Below are 27,466 nucleotides of genomic sequence, written 5' to 3' on the forward strand. Positions count from 1 at the left end.
CAGAGGCTAATTTCCATTTGCAAATTTCCTAATTACTATATTTTCCTTTAGAAAGCAGAAACTTTATTTCCATAGTCTCAGGAAAAAGAAGACAATCTTTTCTCTGCTCAAATTATTTAAAAAATCCTTTCATCTCTTTTATTCTTTAGTATTGATCTCCACAGAGATACAATTGCTTTGCCTAGATAGATTCAGTATTAAATAGAACCCAAGTCAAACTATGGGGATTTGTGCATGCAAATGGTGTGCTTTAATTATTAATTTTTTTTTTCTAATAAAGAATTACTGCTAATAAATATAAAGTTTATAAACCACTCCATACCATAAACATGTGCAGAGTTACTGTGGCAGATGTAAACCTAGTAAATGTCCTTGGTGCTTGAAAAGCTGTTCATCATCCTCTCCCTTCCCCTCCAGGTCCCCAAAAATAGAACAAGGACACAGGACAATTGTACAGTTGTAGGGAGACAAGGTATTAGCAGAAAACATGACTTCTGTCACACAAGACCTAGAGAAAAGCCTGCTGAAAAATAAACAGGTTGCAGGAAAAGCACTTTTAAGTTAAAAGGCTTGTTTCTTAAAGTGAGGAAATATTATATTCATTCATACATATTATTATGAAGCCTGCAATGATATCTAGGTCAGCAGAATATTTTTTGCTGTTGTCTAAATGTTGGTTCTGTGGATAAAGTCCAGATTCAGCCTTAACTGACTAAACCAGCATTTGCAGTTTGCTCTTCTGAGCCTGCAAAGCAAACCCATTTACTCCCTGATTGAAACAGCACACTTGAATGCTTCAAAAATAAGGAGCTGTATAAATGGGCAGAAACTTACCATTTTGGTACATTTATGTCCCAAGCTTTTATTAAAGAGCAAAACAAAACCCAACAAAATAAATTGAAATAATAAGGCAGGTGTGAGCACTGGCTCTTCCCAGCTTTCACTTCAAGCCTGCAATACAAGTCACTGTTAAAAGATGAACATTGAAAGTTAGGAAACTTTTAAGTCTCTGGAGAGTAAATGATTATCACTTTCTTTTGGTGATGTGGTTCCTACAAAATGTGAGGAATTTTACCAGCACTCACTGGAAACCTGATGGTGGTTAAAAAATGGCTGTGGAGAGTGAATCACTGCACAAAAATCCACCCATTTAACTGATAATTTGATCAGAAACATAAAATACATAAAATCTCTGAAATTTCAGGGAACAGAACATTTGTCATTAATAGGAACTGTCTTTATTTTACTTTTTTTAACATTAACAATATTTTTACAATTCAGATTTGGCTCATTTCTACTACATTATAAATTTGGAGGACCATTCAAAAAGGTTTTGCTCTTTCTTGGAAAAGAGGGTTTCCAAAATATGAAAAAAACCAACCCACCAATCAAGACCCAGGCATGCTGCCTACGCCTGTTTCAGCTTAAAACTTGGAACTCAAATGGATTTTAACCTGTAAGTCAATAGAGTAAAACACATGCTGTTTATAGCAATAGAGGAACTGTTTTCTTTTAAACCAACCAACTCAACATTCTACAATAAACTGAATGAATTCCTGTACTTGCAACATTTGTAACAGCAGCACAACGTGTTGTGCATTCCAAAGTCTTGTTTTTCCCCAAATTGCACAGGTTTTAAGAACAGTACCTGCTTGTTATTGTTTTACTAGTTTGCTGGTTCCCAGTATTTATCCAAGCAGCTAAGGTTGCCAAATTGATTTAATATTCTTACCCTATAATTTTACACTCAGACTATATCCTGCTGTGAAATAGCTGGTGCTAATGTTAGTCCAAATGCTGCCATGGGACTGAGGACAGGAGAGGGTCTTTCAATAGCTATATTTTATGGTTACAAGGAGAGAGAAAAAATATAATTTATCTGGTTGCTGTGGTTAATTCACAGTTTCACAGCAGAGGTATACTGTTCCCTCAGGGTACATCTAGCTGTATTATAGGATATTTCATTCACAGTTTGTCTGAGACATTGCTCTAGCTCTGAACCTACCAGTTTATGAGAGTGAATCTACTCCAGAGATACCTGCATACACTTTAACACATATTCTTACAAACTAAGAATATTATAGAAAAGAAATTAACTAGCAACAGACTAACTGACAATGAGGATGCAAATTGCTTCTTTGAGCTGGGAAGAGGAATAGAAAAAGAGTGCATCAATTTCTTAATAGAGCCTTCTTCTACAAAGTGATATAATTTCACAAAAATTGTGAAATTTTTTCTCTTTTAAAATATCTCACAGCTTTAAAAGTCAGAGTTCAAAAATTTTAAAGCTGTATAAGAGTTTGCTCTACAGTAACTTAGAACAGACCCAGCAGATGAGTAGGAGATGCCAGGGGTACCTGGCATCCACTACCAATGTAGTTATGAGAAAACCCACACTCCTCATGGCACATTATTTCTGAGCACTTAAAAACCTGTTCTTAATGGAGATTAATAAGAATATTTTGATATTTAAAAGAATTTTTGATATTTAAAAAATACTTGTTAAAACTATTAAACCAGTAACTGTGCAGATAAAATCTTGCTCTTTTTTTCCCAGACCTCACAACAGCACAGGGGAAAGCATTTCCAGAGAAAAAAATATGTCTGCAATTAATCCATTTAATTAGTTCCACAGAGACAAAGCAGAAAGATCGATTGCAGCTGTGCAGATCCCTGCTTGCCCGACCTCAGCTGCCCTTGCCCGTTCTCCTTTGCTCTCTGTGCAGAAGAAGGTATTTTTGGAAATGTTGGGGAAATTCTGCTACACCTCTAAACAAAGCACTGAGGAGAGGTGTCAACAGCAGTTTGCCAATTTGCTGCTGAGACTTTTGCATAAGCTTCACCCCCTTAGGATGGCCTGTGGGCAAACTACAGCATGAATGTCTCAGCTCTTATGGGACACACCATACAGCATATTAAAAATAAAAATTATACTTTTTGTGTTTGAGAGTTTTCAAGGTCACCAATATGATATTTTGATTTCTAGTCTTCCACACCCAAAGCACATATTGGCCTGTTTTGTGACTCATGATTGCATGCTTGACATTATCTTTCAAAATAAAGGTGATGCACATCTAGGCTCCCACTGAGTTCAGTGGCCACATCCATGAAAGTGCCTGCAGGAAGATGTTCACACAACTCGCCCATAAGCATCAGTTTAAGAGTGACAGGCAGACTCCTAGCCTGTGATTTACAGGGCAATTTATCACATGTACCATCCTTCCTCTTTTCTCACACTTCCACGTGTGCTTTAAAGCTGGCACTGCACAACTGTGGAGAACAGGCCTGGAAGCTCCTGTGAGGGATCAGACTCCTGTGGTGCATCCTCACTGGAGCTGCTTAACCTTGTCTGAAAGCTAGAAATGATGGAAATTCTACAAACCACCACTTTATTGTTTTTCCTATCATTTCCTGTTTCTAATGTCCAACAGAAATTTCCCTCTTGCTGTAATTTAAGCCAAAGGCCCCTCACATCTGCAGCACAATGGGGGCAGAAGATGATGGATTCCTTGCAGACCCCTTCCATGTATTCAAGCATTTGCCTCCCCTGTCTGCTAACAGCCCTGCCTGCCCCAAACAATCTTCATTGCAGAAAAGGTGAATCACATAAAAAAAACCCAGAGTCCTCTCTTATTTATACCTGGAGATACATCAGCCTGCTATAAAACTGTATTTGCTTTTTATTTACAGGACAGCTGAGAGGAGAACACTGATTCATGAAATTCAGATGAAGGCTGGCCATATGGGACACAGGAAGAAGCTGCTTTCAAATATCTGGCAAGAAGAAATTTGATACTGCAATTACATACTCCTGAGAACCTATTTAAGATGATACAGGTTCCTCAGTCATATGGACTCAAATTTACAACGGCAAAGTCTGTTGTAGCTGGCAAAAGTTATTCAGGAATCACTCTGTTAACACCAGTGGGATGGCTCAGGTCTGAAGCAAAATTTAGACAGTCCCACTTCCTTGAAATGGGACATTCCTGGGTTGGAATGTGCTTATTGATTTTGGTCCTGATGCTCTATAATTAGAATTAAAACTACTATTTTCTGAGCTTTGTCAATATCCTGATAGTTCTGGAAATCACTGCTGATCTGCATTTAAGCTTACCAAAAACCTGTTTCCTTTCTGAAGACAAAATAGGTTGGTTTGTAAAGTGGCAGGCCACTGTAGGCCTCACCAGAAAGGAAATGGGATCTTGTAGAATTCTGTTTTGTGACAAAAAATTTAAACCTAGTGTTAATTAAAAAAGAGTAAAAGAAACAGGCAGATAATGAGAGAACATGCCCCTTTCCACAGTCAAGCTCTTAAAAGATCATCCAGCATGCTTAAAAAGCAACTTTCTATCTGCAAATCTTTCTTTCTTTTTTGTCTAATGAGCCTGAGTTAGTCTGCTCAAAAGCCCAAATGGGCATCAGGGGCCAATTCAACAGCAGGGGATCTGTTACCGTAACAACTGACAACTCCCCTGATTCCTGAAAGGCCCTAAAATGGCCTTTTGGGAAATGCTCAAGGAACAAGAAACTGGGGAGGGATGGCTGCAGGTGCAGGTCCTGGGCTCCTCTGCCTCAGCCCTTCCCACATGGAGCCAGCCCTGTGTCCCACCAGCCTTGGGACCAGCTGGGCTCAGCTCCCAGCCCTGTGTCCCACCAGCCTTGGGACCAGCTGGGCTCAGCTTCCCTACAGGAGGGGACAAAAAAACCCCTGAGCCAACACCGTGAAGGGCAGCAGTGCCACACTCCAGTTTGGTCTTGGGCTCCACCTGGGGTTCTTGCCCCAGGCTCTGTCCTGCTGGATGAAACAGCACAGATGCGACCAGAGAAGTTTTCATATTGACTTTCCTCATAAAGGAAGAATGATGAGGACTGGAAGTATGGTCCCAACAGCCAGAGCAAGCAACCAGTGGCTGTCCTGGGCATCCAGTTTGAAAGTGAGGGCCTGACGTCAGCAGAGAAGATGAGGTCAGGTCCCAGAGTGGGATAAGAGGGAGCTGATCACAGGCCTACTCCCTTTTAATGAAAATGAGCAGCATTTTGAGATACTAAACACAGAAGGGCCTAAGATTCAGTACCTTTACCTCTGACACTGAGAAAATCTCACAGAACCTGGATCTTCTGCAATAAGAGCTGAAATGCTTTTCCTGCATTCCCTGGAACGAGAACAGATCAGGCTAGGTTGCATCCCATTTACCAGGCACTGATCTACCCTATCCCCATCCTTATCCCTCAACTTATGAGACTAAATGTGGCCATTCCCAGAGGAAAACTAAGGCAGGTCTTGTTCTGTATGGGCAAGGCACAGCTGGGCACTAAAAAAAAGAGATGGAAGCTGCAAGAAGTTTCAAGTATGCCACTCACCTCCACAGCTACCCTTGTCTCCCTGGGGAGTTGCTTGTCTCCAGGGACAAGGGAAGTCTCCTGTCCTTGTCAATTCTCCTCAGTGCCTGTGGTGCCACAAGCTCTGGGGCACTGCCATTGCCAAGATGAGCACAGTGCCTGGATGTGGTCCTCAGGCATCACTGAGGACAATGCTGGGGTGAGCATCCCCATCCATCCTTCTCATTCCTGCCCTGTGCTGCTCCCTCAGTTATGCTGCTACAGCTCTGTCCTGTTACTGCATGAACCAGACTGGGAGCTAATCTGGTTTAAATCAGGACATGAAAACTCCTCTCATTTTTTTAAAGTTTTTTTCTTTTAAACATGGATTATTTTGCAATCCAGCTCCTCACATGGTTGTACAAACATTTGCAATGGGATCACAGAGGGCAGAACAAGGGCAGGAACAGAGGACCCTGCCTGAACTGCTGCTGCTGACATAAATACTCATGCAACTGCATCTGAGGCATTCTTAAAATTAACACCCAGGGTCTCAGAAAGTGTTACCACTCAAGATCCTCCATGGGTGAGAAAATGAGAAGAATCACAAACATTTCAGAGTAAGCTGAAAGAAGCTTTTATCATTGTAAGCAAACAATTTTACAATGGTCTGTAAATTTGCAATGTTCCTTTTCCAATCAGTACAGTAGATGAACAACACATTGTGTACTCATAAAATAGAACCTAGAGATAGGTTCAAATAACAGTTTCAGCACTTTTTATAACCTGGTACAGGCAGAAGTTTTTTTTTTTTTCTCCCAATTAAGTTTTAACACTCTCTTACCTAAGCAGCTGTGCATGCTCCCCAGAATTTAACACCCAAAGGTAGTTGTCTGAGGCATAGTTATTAGACATGGTAAATATGAGGATTCTTTATAGTGCAGCTTTTGTTGCTATATTACAAGTTGATTTACAAATACAGCTGACCAACCTTCTCCATTGCTATTTCACCAGTGTCAGAACTCAGATGCTGAAATATTGAACACCTGAGCTTGCTCCCAGTGAGATCTTTGCCACTGAGTTCAACAACAACACTCTCAACCCGTAAGTGACTTGGCCTGAGGTCCCACAGAAATCAATGACTGAGTCAGAAAAAAGAGCACATCTCCTGGTGCTCAGGGTGATTTCTCCTGCACAGAAAGGTACTGCCAGAGAAGGACAAGTCTCTGTCACAGGGCTTGTCCCAATGATTCAGTTCAATTTGACAGGATGCTTAACAAAAACTTAAGAAAACTCTCTCTGTCTACTAAATTCTATAGGGTTTTGCCTAAGGAAAATTAAAGACATCTTTTTCCCAAGCTGTCTCATATGCACACACAGCTATAAAACAAGCAATGCAAGCTTGCTTGCTCTTTGAAAGGCAGCAGCTGCGTTGTTCCAAAAATCCCCCCGAAAGTAAACATATTAGCACTGTATAAACAGCTTGATTTAATAAGAAATGCAGTACAATATTCCCACTTTGTCTTTGGGATCATGATGTTGATTGTGGCAATAATTCAAGGTGAATTATGGTATCTGTTCAAAAGAAAGAAAAAGAAAACTCTCCAGCTATAGTCGTGAATGAATTTTTTCCTCTTAGCTGAAAATGAGAAATGGCTATAATTTATTTCTCATTTAAAAGTTGCTGTTGGCTAAACTCTAAAATCTTAATTGCTTCTTAATATTCTCTGCTTATTTTTTCCCTTTGAAACCACAGTCTGTAGAACTGTAGTGTTTAGATTAAAAATCAGAATGAAAAACAAACAGTGGAAGGTTACCACACTCTCCTAAAATATGTTATTTTCCCCACAAAGGACAGAACTTTCTGTGTATCAAAATATTTCAGTTGATTTCCTGACTCTCCTGCACCTGTGTGGAGATGAAAGTGACACTGACCCTGGGTTTACCCCTAAGTGTCAAAACTCAGGACTAGTTCAATTTGCTACAGAATATAGTGGAAGCTCTAGAAAAGACATGTTTCAAGCCATATTACAGCTCAGCATACTATAGGAACTCATCTTGCTGCAAAAAAACTGAAGTCACACTCAATCCCTAAATAGTTTGGAGGTCACTACCAAACACACCCTGCAGCTCTCAGGGCTCGTAGCAAAGGCTGTGAGAGTAACAGTGGCAAAGACTGCAGACAATCCAAGTCAGATTTTAAACTGACCTTGAAGATCTGCAGATGGATCTCATGATACTGAGTCTGGGTATAAAATCACAGATGCAAAACAAATGCCCAGAAATGCAAAAATAAAGTGTTTGGGAAACAGCACCTCATGACACCCACGTTTTAATGGGCTCTAGACGAGCTAGCAGTCCTCCAGTGAAGGTCCCAAAGTCCCAGGGTACAGTTTTCAGAAATAGTCAGCTGTTGTCCCTACAGCACACAATTTTTGAAACCAGCATGAAAGGGAAGAAAGCAGAGAAAGAAGCACCGTTGTGCCACTGCAAAAATGAATGGTGAATCCATATGGTGAGTAAAACAAGGATCTGGTCTCCTCACCTTTTCTGTCTGCTAAGACTCAAATTCTCAACTTGGTGCTAAAAGAAATCAATTTAAGCACTAAAGGTCCTGGGAGCAACAGTCCCCTTCATCACGCCCATGACAGCTTAAGGATCAGCCAGGCCAGCTTTTCCTCAAGAGGAATCAAAGATGCACAGAAGCAAAGGGAAAGTGCAGAATCATTGTCCCTCCTGCCCTGGGAGCCCAACTAGCAACAGCCCACAGCGGATGTCGTGGCTCGTGGTCACCCTGTGATTGTGCTCTCCTCATTTTTCTGGGATAAAAGGCAGCACAATTTTTGCAGCTTCATTATGCTGACCTAGTTTATCTTCCACTCTACCAACTTAAAATCACACAGGCCTCTTTGTGCAGCAGTGCCATTTAAAGTACTGAATCCAGGAAACTTTAGTAGAAAGGTAATTCAGAGCTCTGCTTGCCTGCAAGTTCCCATCCCTTTTCATTATTGAGATGGCCACCACACAAAAAAGATAGAAGTGACCCTTTCTCTTCAACATTAGTCATATTCTTTCACCATTTGTCCAGGATCCACATGAAAAAGGAACTGAAAACAGCAAATTACCTCTGCAAATACGCGAGTCTTCAGAAATGGCACAGATAATTTCCAAATATATTCAGTTACAAGAAGTCTCTAAAACACAGCATGGAAGCTCAACAGATGGAAAAAGGAAATCTTCATCAAACAATGACAGTCTCCTTTTCAAATAAAGGAAAATGAAGCTTCCTTACAAGAAGTCTTCTTCACAAAACTTATTTCTTTACTGTATTGCGGAATGAGCCACGAAGAGACCAAACAAAATTAATGCTTTGCCAAAACTTCCCTAGCAACTTCTCTAACTCCTTATTTTGGATAATAGGGCACTGACTAGACAGAAACAAGCAGAAGGCTCTGCTTCATTGTTCCACTTATGTCACCACTGGTCTCAAATCACCTAATTCCACAAATGCTCAAAAAAGCAAAAACAAAAATAAAATTTGGTTTACCCTCACAATGCATTGCCAACAGAAGCTATGTCTCCTTTGCTTCCTCTAGTTCTCTGGGTTTTGATTTATAATGTTTTTTCCTAACACCAAAACAAAGTACTGCTGTGCAAGAAAAGACCCCTTGGTCTAGTACGCCTGTCCCCTTGAGGGTTATCCTTTCATCACAAGGGTTCTCTGCTGTGCACTTCAATACCATGTTTCCCTTTCTGAAATATCTGTCTCAAACTCGTTTTCATGCCATTTGCTTTGATGGTATTATTCAGCAAATTATTCCATATGTTGCCCATTACATCTTAAGCTAAGTATTTTTTCCTGAAAATGCAATTTACTGCTCCTTTCAAACTTCTGAATTAGAGTCTGCAACGCTTCAAAATCCTTTTTTCCTTACTTTAAAACACTCACAGAGGTAAACAGTTTATTTTTTTCCTGAGGAAAGGCAATCACACAGCAAATGAAATGCTGGGCTGCTGCTTCAGTGACATGGTTTGCACAATGTGAAATGTTACTGGGAATGATTTGTGTTCTAGTTGCTTGTTGATTTGTCCTAGAACACACATGTATTTTTACTACACTCTCTGTATTTTTTGAAAATCCGCAGAACTAGACACAGATTAGTAGAAGGCAGTACATATGTCCTCAAGTTCGTTCCTTTACTTCTTCATATTTATCAAAAAACTTTGACTACTACATGACATAATTTTCATGTCTATATTAATTTTTAATCTCCACTGACTTTAATATCTTTTCAAGAATGGTATTGTTACTCTTTGAGTAAATTAAACACAAATTCTGCAAACAATGATAGTACCAACATTCTTCTAGATAATAGCTGTTAGCATTGTATTTCAAAACCTTTCTGCCTTAGAAGAGCATTTTGTATCAACACTAGATAAATACTACTAATCCTTCATCCCAGTGTTTTGAGATATACCATATCCTTCCAGGACTTGCCTATGAATGTGACCAAGTTTAGTACTTCAAATAAAGAGAATATGTATTCAAAAACAGGATGATACAATGGGATCTTTAGAACCTTTCCTATTCCAGCTTTTGTGCATATACCACTGCATTTTTTATTCACCATCTTACTGCAATGATGTAAATTAGTTACAAACGTTAATAGAAATTATTTTCACAAACTACTGCCATTTACTTATTAATTCTTTCAAAGTTCTCAGCCTCAACAATTGGCCCAACTAATTGTCAGCAAAATGGGTGTACTGAAAAATAGCTTGGTACCTTTGTAATGGATTCTGTAAATATAATGATCAATGGGCTGGTATTTCCCATCAAAACTACTTTTCTCTATCCCATCTAATCAGATTTTCAAATCATTCTTAAATACCTTGTAGGTGGCTTATCCCTGGTTAATGTTAACTTCCAGACAAATGAGGGGCCTCTGGGTTCTGATTTTGACATGAGCAGGTGCTGCAGGTTTTAGTTTACTCTAAATCAAATGGAGAGGGATTTGTTGATGCCAATCCTGGTCTCCACCACTGAACCAATGCCCACTGGTGTGAATGATGGTGTCTCTCTGAAAGAGGCAATCTTTACTTCCAAGACCTTGCAGGCTGCACTTCTGACCTCTTCACCAATGCTAGAGAGCAAAGCTGTGGAATGTGAAACAAGCTTACCCACTTTCTTGAAGTACAGTCAAAGGAAGGAAAGAACTGCATAAGATTACACAGGAGGTTTGTGGCAAAGACACCCATGAAACCAAGGCCAGTCTAACTGGGATTTTCTCCCACAACCACATTTCCTGAAGGCCGAGACAAAGACAATTTTTTTATAGCTACTTTGGAGGGACTAATTTTGAAAATATTTGTCACCATTACAGATGGCTCTACCATTGGTAGAACTGCACCAGGCTCATTTTCATGACATAAAAATCAGTATTTAAGACAGCTGAATAGTTAACCAACAAAGCTGTACTAGCACCCAGAGAACTATCTAATGCATCTATCACTGTAACTTCTAATAAAATAACAAAATACAGGATCACATTAAAAACACCAGCTGGAATGTGTTTAAAATCCTAATCAGTTTCCACTGAAAAGGAAACAGGCTCACCTCCAGTAGACAAGCACAGCGATGAGAAGAATGAGGCACACGAAGGTCAGTGCTGAGACCACAATGAGTGGGATGATCCATTCCATTTTACCAGGAGAAGGTCTTGTGGCCATGCTGGAGCTGTTCTTGCCAGCTGTATGTTAAACACATAACAAAACCAATCACTGGGTGGAAAAAAGAAATACTGTATGGAAAAATGTGTAAACAAAACAAATAGCTTTTCCCTTTTACATGCTATGAGTAAACAGAGCAGAGATCCTCTAACTGCAGGGTGGGACTCCATTTGTCTTCAGTCTGAGACATGAGAGCACAGAAGTATGGTGTTTATTGCCACATATGGCTAGGATTTTACTACTGCCTGTAATTACGGTCTCTTAGACACTTTTAGGACTCTTTCGTGCAAGCACCTATTATCAGATGTAGAGTATCCCACTGAGCCAATGCTGTGCTCTGTCACCAGTGTTTGCAGATAAATGTACTCTGTTTCTCAACAGTGCAGGACAGCCCTGTTTGCAAAGCTCTGTGTAATACTTAGCTTTAGAAATAAATTTTTTGGTAACTATCTTAAAATAAAAAATCCTCAACATGTTGGGTGTCATGTCACATCATTTGCAGAATTGTCACAATCTGGTGGGTTACTGCATACGAAGGCACTTTTTAACATATGGATTGTCAAGATGGGTGGATGAATGAATGGATAGGATGTGTTGTAACTGACAGAAGAAATCATTATGCCACAGCTTTTGAACAAAATTAAAGTTCGTCAATACCCTGAGATCTGGCTGAGTTAACTCCGCTTCACTTTTTGCATGACATCTCAGTAAAATGATTGTATCATATATAAGATGAATATCTAGAAGTTCTGCAAGTACTGGAGCCAATGAGCATAGACACTGCACCAGTGTATTTCAAAAGACATCTAATTTGTGCAAATTCATGTAGACTTGATGAATAAATTGGTTTAGACAGAATGATAAAAGAAAAATGCAGAAGCGGATTCCATATCTTATTCATGTTTCCTAACAAACAGGCCGTGGTTGATCAATACCTGTCAACAGGACATAATGGGAAAGGATTAGTACAAACAGCTTCAGATTTCAAGAAGGATTGAAACATGCACACTTGACTTCTACTTTTAAGCCTGTGTGAGTCTTTCCTTACCAACATGCTTCCTTGCCCTCATTCAGTATTGTATTATCATAGCTTCTGAAACTGCTGCAAATCCTACCAGAGGAACATAATTGCCTTTTCACCATAGGCAGGCAAAACACAGATAATTGGAAGTCACCAGATGTCACATAACATGAAGTCATACTCTATTTTAATAGCATTTAGATTATACTCCTCCATAGGCAGGAGTAAAATTCAACTAACGTGGAAGTAAAGGTTAATTGTAAATGCTTTTGCCTGACTGCTGAAAACAGAGCAAGGCTGCAGGCTGCTGCAAGCCCAGCAAGAAATCTTCCTAGTTTTGAGAACTAGGCTGATAGAGGTAATGCCCTTTAGCAAGCAGCCTAAATGATGTGCTAATCAGAAGGATGATTGGGGGAAGTGAAGGTGCACTTTGATTGAACATCTTTGAATTCCTTGACTAGCAAAGAATAAAGAAAAGAGCAACCCCCAAATTAGAGCAAAGGCTTAGTCTCTGTATTTGCCAAACTGACGAAATGCTAAGTCTTGGGGCATCAGTTATTACCAGTGCCTTTCAAATCATTAAAGAGCAGGGGAAAAAAGTAAGCCTGTGAGGTGTTACTAATCAGAATAGTAAAAGGGACAAATCAAAAAACTATGTGAAACTTTGTAGGAGAGCCAAATAGTCCGGCCACCTTATATCCATTAGGATGTTGTTTCAGTTCTCTTCAATGACAATATTCTGTTTAGTTTCACCTCCACATCTTTCAACACAAAACCATATGTTTCTGTTTGCATGGGAAGAAAATTCAATTCCATTGTAATCACAGCATGGGCTGGAGTCCCAATGAACACTGTTAAATTCTGCAGTGCTCACGAGGCTCCTCTTAGTCAGTCTAGTGTGGAGAACATATAAATGTGCCCCTGCCAACTCCCTGTACCACAGATGTGAGAAGAAGAAAGTGCTCAGTATGCGGAGTGCCAGAATAGCAAATACTAACACTGATGTCTGGCCCTGAAATTCCAGTTGGGAATGCCCAAGCAGTGACGTGCTTCAGAAGAAAAGACACAGTTCCTGTGCTGGCTTTGATGAAAAAGTCTGAGGTGTTTTCCACTGTTTAAGTAATGTGTTGTGAGAGCCTTAACAAACCAGTGCCAATAAAACTTGTACAAGAATGGCAGCTGGGGCCACAGTTAGAGCAGTACAGCTGGAGAGCTGGTGTCTGTCTTGAGGGTCATGGCAGAACAGCCTAAGAAAAGCCAGCATGCTGGAAAAAGATGAAATGAAAACACACACACACACACAAAAAGACAGATCTGGGCCTCTACAATTTCCTGTTCTCCCATATAACAAAACAGTATGAAATAAAAAAATAGTCACCATTTCATTCTTTTCCAAAGCAAGAATGTCAAGCCCTGGTAGTGTCAACAGCATATCCTTGTAACAGTGCCCACCATAAGCTGTACTTGGCAGGGGATGGGAGAAGCTTAAAAAACGGACTAGGAAACTCCATTTTTGCTAAGAAATGTAAACAGTTTCCAGTGGCATATGCCTTCGTTGAATTAATTCAGTTTGCCTTTTACTGGCTTGGAATTCATCCCAGTAGGAAGGAATAAAAATTATTACAGCATATCTGTTTCAGGAGGTCCCACATGATACAAGCCCTGGCACTACTAAATCTACTCCTGCGTCTGGAAAGTCCATAACTTCTGTGAACCTCCCATTCAGCAGTTCCACCCAGGCACTGGATGGATGAGCCCTGGCACAGGGAGTACTGGATGGCATCAGGCAACCAGGGAGGCTCTGGCAGAGCAATTCTTGCATAAAGGTCAAGGTAAGAAAGAGGCATTCTAGAGTTTGTGAAATGTGCTTTTTTCCTGTGTATTCCTGGAAAACAGTTCCTGAGAAAAGAAACATGTTTATTTCCCTTAAGTAACACTGCTTGCTATAATAAGCAACCATAGCTGTACTATATAACCTATCTGCTTTTATCATTCCTTGCCATTGCACAAACTGCCAGGACAAAGTTCTGTTTGTTGTACCATTTCAGATACCATTAACAAAAGAAAAGCCCTGCTACTGAACTGCCTCAGACCACAGGGTCTCCTAAGAGAAAGTCAGCTTGCTCATCTTTCCCTTGAGTAAATGCAGTTATGAACTTATAGAAAGGTATTAATTAATTATGGAAAATAATATTTACTATATTATTAAATGATGAAAAGGCAAACCCATGTTTCTTAAAGAAGTATTACCCTTGATACAAGCTTGTACCATGGTGCAGCTGTTACCCCCTATTTCTTCAAGGCACTCCTGCAGTATTCAGGCTTACAGGCTGTGCACTACTAAGCATGGCTTTTCACTGCTTTCTAACAGATGCCAATCATATTTAATCCTATATCTGAAATTCATAGTTTGCAGGCATTAAATAATTCACTTCTTTTATTTTCAAGCCATTCTGCTGTTTGCTCTTGTAAGCTGCCATGTACATCTCTGAAGATATTTAAAAGCTGTCTGGACACTATCCTGATTAAAGTGCTATAGGGAGCCTTTCTAAAGCAAGGAGACTGGACTAGCTGGCTCCAGTGGTTCTTCCTAACTTATACACTCTGTGATTTTGTGTGAAAATGGCTGAAGTGCCACATGAAAATACAGCTTAATAATCCTTGCTGCAGATGGAGAAGAATTACACAGATGTTTAATTATGCTAATGAGGTAATCCCTAAAAGGCTTTTGTAACCTCAGACCTGGCAAAGACTGCTCTAAAATCCAATATTCAGTCTTTGTTAAATGCATACATCAGGCTTGAAATTTAACTCTGCACATCAAGATCTCTCTAAAATGCCCTCTCTTGGGAGGAATCAGCAGAGGTGTGTGAGCACTGAATGGGAGGACCTGGCTGAAATTGGGATGAGGAGTCAAACCCATCTCTCTGTCCTAAGTGCAAGATCACCACTCAAGCTTTTGCCCCTACCCCACAGCTATTACTTTGCTTACAACAGTCTACTTGTTAATTCCAGTTAAAAAAAAAAAAAAAAAGACCTATTTAATTGTCTGGTACAATCAACCAAAATTCTGTGGGATAGTATCTGCTTTAGCCTGACTAAACTGAATCATCCTGGGTTTCAGCTTTTCCCCTTGCTTATTTTCCTTTTATTTTCTTTCCCCTCCCTCTTTTGTGAGAGTATAATTTTAATTGCTGTTTTTCTGATTTTCAGGTTTCAGAGACACGGACAATGCTGAGCAGCTGTGTGTGTAACAGTTGCAGCCCAAAAGTACAATTAGTCTAATGTGGGCACCAAAACAGAGAAAAGGATGATCAGGGAAATGAAAGAGAAGAATGCAGGCAAGCATTCAGTGACAGAAGACAATCATTAGCATTGGCCAATACCACAGTCAGAAAGAGGCCAGTGCCATTTGGAAAGTAATGACATGGCCTCAGGAGAGGTGTGTGTGTGTATGTACGTGTGAAGTAAGCACTAAAAGAAAATGAGCCTTGCTGCACTAATTGGCCTCGCACTTTCCCTGTAATTTCTCATGAGTTCCCTGTTCTCCTCTAATCATGCACACTCATGAGTACTTCCCTCTGTAAGAGTTATCTCCTTACAACTGCTAATTTGATGATATATAATTTATTTTACAAATTTACATTGTTATGAAACAATTTTCTACTCTTTAAAATGATTAAACTTTCTACTCACAAAAACATTTTTGAAACCTTGACAGCTTTTAAAACCTGCTTTTAAAAGATGCAGAAAAGATGTCAGAAGAAAAGATACATCCAAAAATGTTTCTGCCCTCACACTGGGACAGAGTAAACTGCACAGATGCTTTCTGCTTACTTTGGAAGTGGCCTTAACAGTCTTAGCTGTGCTGCTGCTGCTCAGGAATCCTTTCAGACACTTCTGGCAATGCCCCTTGGCTTCACTTGTCTTGATTTCAAGCTTACCTTGTTATGGAAAACCTTTAAGGCCCTTTCTCACTGGAAGAAGTCTTGCTATGGCTGGAGTTTCACTGAACTCAACTCCTGGCATGAGTTAGTACGGGTCTGTCTGTATGAATTGCAAATTTCCATGTTACTGGGGAAAACAATTGAGCTAAAGCAACGAGTCTTAGGCTTTGCACTAGCCTAATTCACCAGCCTGTGTCTTTGGTAGCCTAGATCCAGCGTGGAGCAAAGCTCCTTCTCCTGCATTCCCAAGTGTCTTCTCACAGGGTGGCACTCCCAACAGGCCTCCTTCCTAACCCAAAGGTGATCAGGGCAAGTGGCAGGTTGAAAACTGCCTGACAGGCATCTCAAACCATATTCAGTGGGAGCACTGGCCTCTGAGGGTTCCCAGCTGAGGAGTAAGAAAAACAGCAGTGTATTTAAAAAAAAATCAGCACAACCTGTCGCAGGTTTCTCAGCTTCTGCATAGTTAATCTGATCTCTGACAGAACAGTTATGATTCCCAGCATTACAGACTGGTCAGCATTTATGTAACAAATGCTATTAAAGATTGGATTTAGCTTTGTTTTTTAAATTGGTTCTGAACTATTACTGAATGCACAATATCTGCATTTTTGTGTTTATCTATGTAGGGAAAAATAAATATGCAAGGCTTTTCCACACTACTTTAGAACAGCTTTGATGGAAAAAGAAAATTATAAAACACTCTACAGATTAGCAAAACAAACAATAGTAGTAAAATACCCCCAGAAACAACAAACAAAGTAGTGCACTATCTCATAAATGCTGTGGTAATACAGATAATCACTGAAATAAATGTCTAATAAATATATCAAGCTAAATCTAAATAAATAAATCTAAAATAAACCCCCATGCACATACTCCATGTGCCTCCTGCAGTTTTCCTCACCAGTGCCCGGAGCTCCCCAAGCAGGAACACGTGTGGACATTCCGTGGGAGCACCATGAGGGACCATGAGCTTGCAGAGGCCTGTGCAGCAAACCCTGAGCACACCAGGCTTGGTGCACATGCAGATCGCCTGGGCAGGCTTCCAAGAGGTTCTGTTTGCTGTGCACACACTGTGGAGCTGGTACATACATCCACAGTTGGAGTGTACAGGAGCACTGGCAATTCTCATCAGGACAAATAGAAAATATGTGAACTCTGCCTGGTTAAGATTTTTTTTTCTTCCCCAGAAGGTGTGTTGTTTTGTAAGAACAGAATATGTAGGTTTTGTGTTGAGAAATAAACCAGAAATGATCCATGATTTGAGAAAATATCTCAAAGCCCAGTCAGGGAGAATCCTGCAGATAAACTAAATTAGCTAGAAGCACATATATCAAGCTTCCTATGAAATTCCAGTTCAGCACAGCAGCTGCTCTTCCAAATTAATTTCACAGTTATAGTTCCTTGTATTCCCCTCCCTTTTTCTTTTCAACAAAATTCTTGATGCAGCATATTGGGAGTGAAAATTTTTCCAGATTTTCTCTTCCAATAAGCTACAAGGACCATGAATCTGTCCCAACAGAAGGATATTCGTTTCCACACTGCTCCCCATAGTAACAACTTGTGGGGTTGGGTCTTGTGACAACCTGCCAACCAGATGTAGCCAGACACCACAAAAATGCTGTATCTACTGGGAATCAGGAAGGAATTTGGATTGTGCTGTTTTCCAACACTTACGCTGGTAAAAATGTTTTCCCTGAAGATCACTCACCTGGGTTAATGGTGATGAATTTGTTATCTGAAGGATGTTCCTCTGGAAACCTGTCCATCTTCGGAGGAGGATTTCTTGTAGTCTCTGGTCTTCTTGGGATCTTGCCCAGGTACAGTTCGTCGGTGAACGCTGGTGGCACTTGGGTGGAAGGGAGCAGCTGGGGCTGAGTGTCGGCTTCAGCAGAGCTCTCCTTCTCGGCACCTCCAGCCGTGGGGGCAACGTTTTGCTTTGGCACTTCTCCCGGTAGGGTTTTATTTCCTTCTTCCTCAGCAGTCCTGTTGGGGGAAGCCACGGCCACGCTGGGCTCCGTGCTATTGCGTGCCTCCGAGGCTGCCGTCGCCCTGCTCTTCTCCTTCTTTTCAGCATCCTTTTCTTCCTCTTCCTCGTGCTCCCGCTCCCCATCCTCGCTTTCACTCTTTTCATCCTTCTCCCCCTCCTCGGCTCCCTCGCCATCCTTGGTGAGCCCCGAGTCCCGCTCGGGCCCGGGGGAGGCGGCGGCAGCCTCAGTGGTGGCCACCACGGCGCGGCTGGCCTGCTTGCTGGGGGCGGCGGCCGCGGGCAGCCGCGTGGGCCACACGCTGCTGGGGAAGGAGGAGATGCCCCCGCCGCTGAAGCCCAGCCCTGCCAGCAAGGTGCTGGTCACCACGGAGGCCACGGTGGCCTGGCTGCCGCTGGAGGAAGGGCCCATGCCTGTGGCCATGGACACGAAGGAGAAGGGGAGCCCTGAAGAGGTCCAGGTGGAGGAGCCGGAGCTGATGGGAGCCATGTCTGCTGAGGAGGCAGGAGATGCTGTGGGCTTGAGGAGGTCATCGGCAGCACAGGGGGAGAAAACACAGCAGAAAGCATCAGCAGGGGTCCAACATACCACTTGGAGTCATTCTCTTGCTTTTCCCTCCCTTTTCACACATGTGCTAGTCTCCTAAAACCAGAGATCCAACACCAGCTAGATGAAAGGCTGAGCCAGGACAGAACATCCCACAGAGCTACCAGCAAACCACAAAGAGAGGAAACCTCCCTGCCTTCACCACATCATCATTAAAACCCTCTTTATCCTTATCTTTATTTTACATCAAGACCTTCTCCTCCCACATCACTACTGACTTGTGAGTAACGTTTCCTCTTGGGGTGAGAAGAATGTAAAGGAGTTTAATGAGTTCAGCTGTATTACTCACAGTGCTTTAATCCTCAGAAGACAGGAGTTTAAAAATACTGTGTTACATAACGGCTGTCCCAAAATAATGGCTGCCAACGTGAGCATCCATGGCTGGTGGGGCTGCTCTGACAAGGAGCTGGCTCTTCCCACTCACATTGTGAGGGCCTCAAAGGATACTATTTTTATTTCCTTAATTTATCTATCAGGATTATTCTCATAAGGACTGGTGTTGCTGTGAGGCATTGCTCTTGTTAGAAAAGAACTGCAGCATGGCCAGTTCTGAAAGACTTGGAGAGCATCAGAAGCCCTTCAGCAAGCTGCCACCATGTCTGCCAGGACCTTCAGGCTGTGACACCCATGTTTTCCACATCCACAGGACTCTCCCTGGCCAGCACCAGTGAATGACTGGCAGGACTGGCAGTGCCTGCTTCACTGAGAAGAAGCAGGTGATGAACTATGGACTTTGCATCCTCTGCACCCTGCCAATATTATTCAAATGTCAACCCACTGCATGCATGAGGGTCCTGCACACATGTGTGTGCTCTGCTGTAAATAAAACCCCTCTGTACACACATAAAGAACCAAACCTTGGTCTGTTCATAAGGAACTAGTCCTGAATTACATGTAGAAAAAGAGACTGAAGTATACTGTCTAAAGACAAGGAATAATTCTGTGGAAGAGCTGTGTCAGCGGTTCCTCTGGACAGCCTGACCATTCTCCCTCTCTGAATTACTGAAAAATGTCTCACATTACTGAATTCATCAGCAGGAGAGCCATTAGCTGGAAAGGCATGCACCAGATGAGGACAAAAAAGTGTTAAATAGATGCTGCTGAACACTGAAAAAAATGTAAAATGTTTATTTTGGAAACTGGAATTTGTAACTTTAATGTATTTCCGCATCTCTCTGCAATTCCCGGGTTCAGTCAAGCCGTGTAGTTGAAATGCTGCAGCAAACCAAGCAAGGCTGCTTTCTCACATTATTTTTGACCAGCTGCAATCACAGAAAACCTGAGATCTCAGATGAAAACCTGTGCTTTAGAGATTTCAAGCCAAAACTTTAAATAAGCATCTAAACTTTCAGATACTTATCAATCTGAATCCCTAAGGCACTGTGAGATTTGCTTTTTGCTGGCATGAACAGTCTCAAAGCTGGACTGAGTATTAAAATTTGACAGCAGATTTTATGTATCTAGAATACCTCTATACATCATTAAACAAACATAAATCATTCAAATGCAAGCTTTGTATATGTTATTTCCTTACTAGGGAGTATATCAAACTGGATCAGAATAAAACCAGAAGCAATGTACTTAGAGTAAATTCAATAGTATGAATCCAGCCCATAAATCTGACTGAACAACTCAGTACAATGGATGCCAAGAAATTTAGGTTATGGATAGTTTATTTATATTAAATAAACTAATAAGATGGTTTCAAAACTGAAACAGTGTATTCCACTATTACTGTAAATGTACCAACATTTCTGATTCTGGAATACAAAAGTTAGCCTCAATGACTTGGTACAGTCTCACCTGAATTAAAATAAATCAAAGACATTTTTCAGGCTTTTTTCACACAGTAACAGGTATCCTTAAAGCACTGGAAGAGCAAAGATGCTCTTTGTGTGCGAGGCCTTATTTCTTCTGCTCATACAGTTAATAAAATAAATTAAATTTATTTCCACAGTCATCATTAATATTTTACAAATCCCCTCTAAATGGGTTGAATACAGATGGAGGAAAATTTTTTAACACTTGATTCTCCAGTGTTCAAAGCCTCTCAGAGAATGAAGCCAGAAAACCATTTCATATTGGAACTGCACTTTATGCTATAAACCCTTCTGTGACAGGTCTGGACACCCCTTCCCCAGGAAAGCTGGGTCCTGTTGCAGATTTCCAACATCGTGCTGCCACCTGGTGGGAAATGTCCCCAAAACCCCGTTGCCTAAATCCATCACTTACCACTCCTGTCTTCACAATTCGGGTCCCCTCGAAAATTCGAGTGGTGTTAGCTGGGGAGGGAAGAAGAGCAGCACATCAGGGCAGGGGAGGAGGCAGAGGAACAACTGCTAAAGCACTGCTCAACAAGGGGCTGCAGAATACAGGTACAGGGCTCAGCCTGGAGCAAAGGCAACTCAGCTCTTCGGGCATTACTCACTCACTTGTGTCTAAACACAGACTTGTGGGTCTTTAATTACTCAGGCCTGGCAATGCTGGCTTTTTGACAGAAAACAAATTCTCTCCTTCAACCCCAAGCTGGATGGAACATCCTGGCTTACACAGGAAGCAAGACTAGCTTGATGATAATAGTTCTTTTCTGTCCTTATAATATTATAATTTATTGCTATATATCTGAACTACTATTACCATCAACCTCTGATAAATGTTTTGAAAGCTCAAGTGGATTAATTTTCTAGGTTAGATATTGGGTACAGCCAGAGATTGGAACAGCAGCTCCTTTTTGGGGACTTGTAGGAGGAATCACATCATCTGCTCCCACTGCAGATGTGTGTATCACTTTCACTCCATTGAATATGGGGCTGCAGTATCCAAAGGATCTCCTACAGAGCTGCCAGTAATGATTTACTCCTAACTGTGACTGAACAGTTATTATAATCAAAAGAATTTTCCATTCCATCATCTAGTAAAAGATAAACAATACACTAGTTTCTAACTTCTGCCTGGCACTTAAAAGTGAAGCCTAAAACACAGTGCTGAGGTACCAAGAACAGAGCTCCACATGAGTTGTGACTTGGACAGGACACTTGTCTGATCCTGCTCTCTCTGCCACCACAACAGAACTAAACCATGTCCATAGCCTGACATCCCTCAGACATGAGGTGCTAGCAAAGCAGGATCCAAACCCCCATCCTTTCTGAAAATGACACTGAAAAATGTCCCTACTATTTTGTTCCATATACAGCATCAGATCCAGGTGACAACTCTGCTTTGTCCTAAGGATTTAAACTTTTAACTCTCTGCTTGTTTTATTCTTCCATTACCCATTTTGAGGTTTATGCATCTATAAGCTGGAGTGGGAGGGAATGCTCTCATTGGAGGCAAAATTTGCCCTACTTAATAAAGAATGTCATAATAAGGAAGGAGCAAAACTTTAGTACTTAAAAAACCTCAAAAATAATCAAGTTCTACCAAATCTCAGCTTTACCAGATTTCTCCAATAAACTTAAAAGGAAATCTATGACAAAGGACAGCTTATCATCTAGTTCTTTTGATTTTGTTTAAATATGTATGTTTTGGAAATCACTGAGGTTGCGTGCGTGGTAAAACCTGGATGTCTCCACATGAGGTTGTCAAGGTAGGACTGATCTCCTTTCCTCTTTACATAAAACAGACACCAATCAGACTCACATTCTGTTACAGCTGTGCCTCTGATGCATAAGCAGTCTCTGATGCATTTGTTTCAGAAAACTAGTACCAAGAAAAGCTCTAAATTCTCCTAAACCCTGACAAAATTTGACAGTGAGAGGTGTAGGCAAACCCTCCTCACTGGAAATGAGATTCAGATCAAGTCACCGGCCACAATATGAAATTAGCATTGTCTACATGCATTCAAATATCTTCTGAAATAACTTCACACCACATTGCATTCTGCAAAGAAAATATTAAACAAACAGAATAGTTCAATGTAAAAATTTGTATGTGTTTTTTTTACCTTGAAAGAGCATAGTCTGGCTAAAGTCACTACGCATTTCATTTCGGCAAACTGCTTGAACTCTGAACAGATAAAGGATGTCAGGTGAGACATGGCTAATGATGGCCTTCTGTTTAAAAAAAATAGATATTATTCAGTTTTTTACCCCCACAGTACTGTCCAAGATTAGTTTGAAACATATAAAGCATTGTGCTAACACAGAACATTTATGCCATGTAAGACAAGATATATTTCTACACAGAAATATTCAGTGGTTCCCTGGGGAGGGCAAGGATGAAGGGATGCACCCAGACACTGCTGTCATCCAGTCTTCATGCCTCAATGTCTCTGCTCTCCTCAGAAAAACTTAAAACAAGTCATTCACCTTTAAGCAATTATAGTAAGATTTTTTTAGGTAGAGATCCATGACCCAAACACAGGATAAGCCCAGAAAAGTCACTGCATATTCAAACTGACTATTTTGCAACCAACTGGCTGAGGCAATTTGATACTGGTGTGCTGTGCAACATGATGGCTGAGCATCCTGGGCTGGGATATCCCTGCTTACTCCTAGACCTGAGAGTTTCCACAATCACATCAGTTCACAGGAGGAGCTACATGAGTCACTTGAAATACCTTTTATCTCTACAGCAAAACACTGTCTAGCTCTGACTCAAGATGGGACAGCCCAGCTGTATCTGCCAGAGCACTGAAAGCAATCTGCACTTTCCTCTGAAAATGGGTTTCCTCTTCTTTTGCCCCTAAAATAGACTAAGATATCATTGCTTTCTTAACCCAAACCTCTGCTGAACAGCACAAGGTCTCAGTGCAATCTATTTCCAAGCTATCACTCCATCACATCCCTTGCACTTGTAATTATTTCTTTTACATAAAACAGGATGCTTTCATGGTGCCCACCTCATTTTTGCTGATTAAGGCTCTCTTCCTTATACCTGATTAAAAAATCTCCCTTAAGAGTGTGAAATTATGACAAGAGAGAGGTTACAATACATCCTAACCTTGGGTGCCTTTCAATGGATTCCTTTCTGATTTCATGAGGCAGATCGTTCCCTAATGTGACCCAGATAACAATGTCTAGTGGGGAAATTGGAAATATAAATGGAAATGAAGTAAAAGAAGCTTCATCTAAGGGAATAAGAGGAATATTATTGTATAACTGATTGAATGGGCCCAGAGGACTGTGTATTTGAAAAAAAATATGGTAACAGTCATTAGGAATAACACTGTGCTGCTGCATTTTTCATGTGCATATACAATTACTGATTTCATTATTCTAGAGGCTTTCTTTGATTAACAATAAATGGAGGCCTTTCAAACCTGAATATGTCACTCTGGTTTTATATGCAGAGAATGTTAAGGACCAGTACAATACTTGCTTCCACTTAGACAAGAATGACAAGCAGATGAAATCCTAAATGGAGGAGATAGAGCACTGTTTCCATCTGTGCTGGAACTGTCTTGCTCTTCTCTCTTTTTCTCACACTGCCAGATGTAGGCAGTGCTTGTACAGGGCCACTCCAAAATAATCTTCAAGCCCTGACTATGCAACTCCTGCCTCTGGCAGCACTAGCTGCCAGAAACTGCTCCAAAGCCTACAAGGGGCTATGCACAGTGAAAAGCCTGAGCCCAGGAATAGATTTTGGGGGATCAGACTTTTAATGTGAAAATCTGTAAGTTGAACTCAAGCCAAAAGGTATTCAGAGCCTCACCATTTCCCGAGCCAGCTGCTTCTCAGTAACACTACATGAAAAAGTGTCTGCAGATTCAGTTCTTCATGCACTCACATAAACTATAAATTCACACTCCAGTGTTTGGGCAGCCTGCTAGGCAATGCTCAGCTAATGCTGAACATTTAAATAGCAATTCATCATGGGCCAAACATTATCCTGCCTATAAGGTGACAACTGCTTTCCTCCTCTACCCACTTCTACCAAGAAAATAGCAATATAAGGGTAGCTTGATACATATGTCTGGGGTTGATGCTGTGCTTTTACCAGGTCCTTGTCACTATCCTTGGTGAAAGTCTTCTCCTTTTCATCTTCATTTTTAGTCCAGCTGTAGGAGATCATGTAGTTCATGATTGGAGGGTGGTAAATGGTTTCTGGTTGGTTCCAGGTCACCAGTAGTGCTGTCCTGTTCACAGGCTGCACTTTCATGTTGACTGGAGGAGTGCTACAAGCTGAAAAACAGAAGGAGAAAATATGAAGCTCTTCTAAATAACTGAGAGAAAACAAACAGAATGAACAGTGCCTCACTCTAAGAGCTAGGTTTTTTTTCTTTAATGCCCTGGCCTACAGTAACAGCTTAGACTGCAATCCACTGAGACCAATGGGATTTAATACCACCTGCAGCTGCTTTCTGCTCTCCTGAGTAAAGTAAATGAGAGAATCCATTCTCTGCAGGCAGGTTGCTTAGCTCTCTACTTAATTCTCAGTCCTGACATTTGCACCTACTCTTTAACTTGGTGACTGAAGAGCTCTGCACTGGAACATTAAGAAACACAGTGGACCTGATCCCCAGCTTCCCTCATCCCCACCCTCCTGCTGTTAAGGGGTAAATACCCCAATGTGCTCTACAGACCCTGGAAAGAGTTGAGACCTCTGAAAACATGTCACTATTGGGTCAGTAAATGTTCTTTTGTTAACTTAGTACATTTTTACAGTTGTTTTATATTCCTCTTCCTATATATTTTTCTTCAAAGGTGCTCAACAGCTTGTCAGTAATGTATGACCAGCACAGGGAGACGTGGCTGTTTGGTCGCCTTGGCCACCTCCTCTGAGCAGGCAGAGGAACCCCCAGGCAGCCCTGCCTTCCTAACCCTGCCTGCAGCCTGGAGGCACAAATCATTTCTCAGCCATGCTTAAATCAGTGGGGACATCAGCACAGGGACAGCCTAACCTCTGGGAAAGAAAAACCAACAAACGTGGCTTCTGCTTCCAGCAGTACCAAACCCAAAATTCTGCAAGGCAGACCAAGCCCAGGCACAGATGATCCTGGCTCCTGGAGGAGTGGGGTGTGCACAGTCCCCTGGCAGCGCTGAGGAAACTCTTTGCAAGGAGTTGCCATGGAAAGGTCCAGCTGGGGATGCACAACACTAGATGGCACTCACATGCTGTGGGAAAACTGCATCATCCTCTTCCCAGCTATAAAGAGTTTAGATTTTTTTCCCCAAGCTTTAAAAATCACGTTTAAAATACCCAATCCAGGGCAGATTCTCACATTCTCTTTCTCAGTATAAAACCTGAACGAAGGAAAATCACTTGCAATGATACCTAAGCACATGTGCTGTGGCAAAGGAGCTGGTCTTTTCTGGCAAAGTGTCACCCAGCCCATCAGGCTGACACTGTTTGCAGAATTATCTGTCCCAGTATGACTTTTCCTCTTGAAGCCAACACATTGAGCTTGTTTGCACTCTGCAGGTATGTGACTGCATGTATATTTGGCCATTACTTCACTTCTAAAGAGTCCTGGCAGCACTGAAGGGGAAATATGTCTATTCCTATGCCTGGACTTGCAGGTTGGCCAAGCAGCACTGCTGTTATATTACTGAAATAGCTACAGTTCTTAAATAAAAATGATTAAATGCTTTAAACACCAGTATTACCAGTACAGTAGAAAAATATCTGTCAAATGCCTTTGTGCAGTTATAACTTACATTTTGTAGCTAGCTGAACAAGACAACATGAATTGCAGAAATATTCTTTGGCAGGAAATATCATTGATATTTGCTCTTGCCATGAGGGGTGACAATCCTGCAGTTCTGCAGTAGATCCTTCTGCTCAACCCAGAAGGATGATCCATCAAATCAAACAAACCCTAAAGTATCTGGAAGCATTGGATAAATGTATGTGAGTTTCCATTTACACCAAGCTGAAGGGATCAAAGCAGCATGCTGCTCTCAGTGCCACAAAGTCAGAAGCCACACCATGGCTTCCCTCTGGCTCCCTCCTGGTCCCCCAAAGCACAGCATGAAGGTGGCCAGGACCTGGATGAGATGGGGCAGCCAAAATCCACCTCTGTTATCACTATTTACAGAGCTCCCTGATCCTGGTATGCCTCTCCATGCTCACCTCTTTCCGCTGAGATGGTCAGATCAATTCTCCCTGACTTCACTGTTTATTGATAACTGCACCAATAAATCATAACTGCCCTCTTTGACGCCCTTTGTCATCACAGAATTACACTTCAAAATGCCAGGCCAGCCTTTCCTGCTCCACCTAATCAAATCCCATCAGAGACAGAGCCAGGGTAAAGCACTACCCAGACCTAAAACTCTTCCCCAGTCCTTGTCCTCCAGGAGGACATGCAGAGATTTATATATTTAAAGTAATCATGCATCAAATTGTTTTAGAAATAATTCAAGCAGATAACCTTCCTGAGAGACAGAGAGATCCCCCTTAATTGCAGCAGCCCTTGGAATGGTGTCTGGCCAGTTTTCCACACAAGGACCCCAAGCCAGCCAGGGAGAGGGGGCTGCCATGTCCCCAGCTCTGTGCCACCCTCTGTAGCCAGCCTGGATGGCATCTGGAACAGCCAGAGAAGTGGGGATTCCCAAGGATGAAGAGAGACTCAGAGCCAGGAGACCCTTCCTGTCCCTGCCCCCTGCTCCAAGCAGGTCATGAGCACTTTGAATCACCTGAGTGACTCTGATGACTTCACTGAGGACAAGCCTCATTCCCAGATAGCTAAAGTGAGGCTGAATTTACAATACTGTGATTTCTCAGTAAATATTACAAAATTTTCATGACTTGGCTCAATCTACTCCAAGGCACAGAGCAGTATATGAAAAACCTGGGGTAATTTAGTATTAACCAACCTTTTCTGTTCAACTGCATTTTTTTAAACAGCTTATGAATGGGAAAAAAGATTTTTTTTATAAAATGAAACATATGGTTTTATTAATTTAACT

At 41.4% G+C, this 27,466-nt stretch overlaps 1 protein-coding gene across 1 annotated transcript in view; it reads right to left on the reverse strand.

Moving 5' to 3' along the window:
• PTPRG (protein tyrosine phosphatase receptor type G) overlaps nt 1-27,466 on the reverse strand; it is a 387,825-nt gene that overhangs the window by 52,704 nt on the left and 307,655 nt on the right. The window contains exons 9-13 of the mRNA XM_074550465.1: nt 24,552-24,736; nt 22,558-22,666; nt 20,847-20,896; nt 17,732-18,527; nt 10,937-11,069 (exon numbers count right to left, since the gene is read on the reverse strand). Of these exons, the coding sequence (XP_074406566.1) occupies nt 10,937-11,069; nt 17,732-18,527; nt 20,847-20,896; nt 22,558-22,666; nt 24,552-24,736 (1,273 nt within the window). The remainder of the gene's footprint in view (nt 1-10,936; nt 11,070-17,731; nt 18,528-20,846; nt 20,897-22,557; nt 22,667-24,551; nt 24,737-27,466) is intronic.

Source organism: Zonotrichia albicollis, chromosome 12 (assembly GCF_047830755.1).
Source record: "Zonotrichia albicollis isolate bZonAlb1 chromosome 12, bZonAlb1.hap1, whole genome shotgun sequence".
Lineage (NCBI taxonomy): Eukaryota > Metazoa > Chordata > Aves > Passeriformes > Passerellidae > Zonotrichia > Zonotrichia albicollis.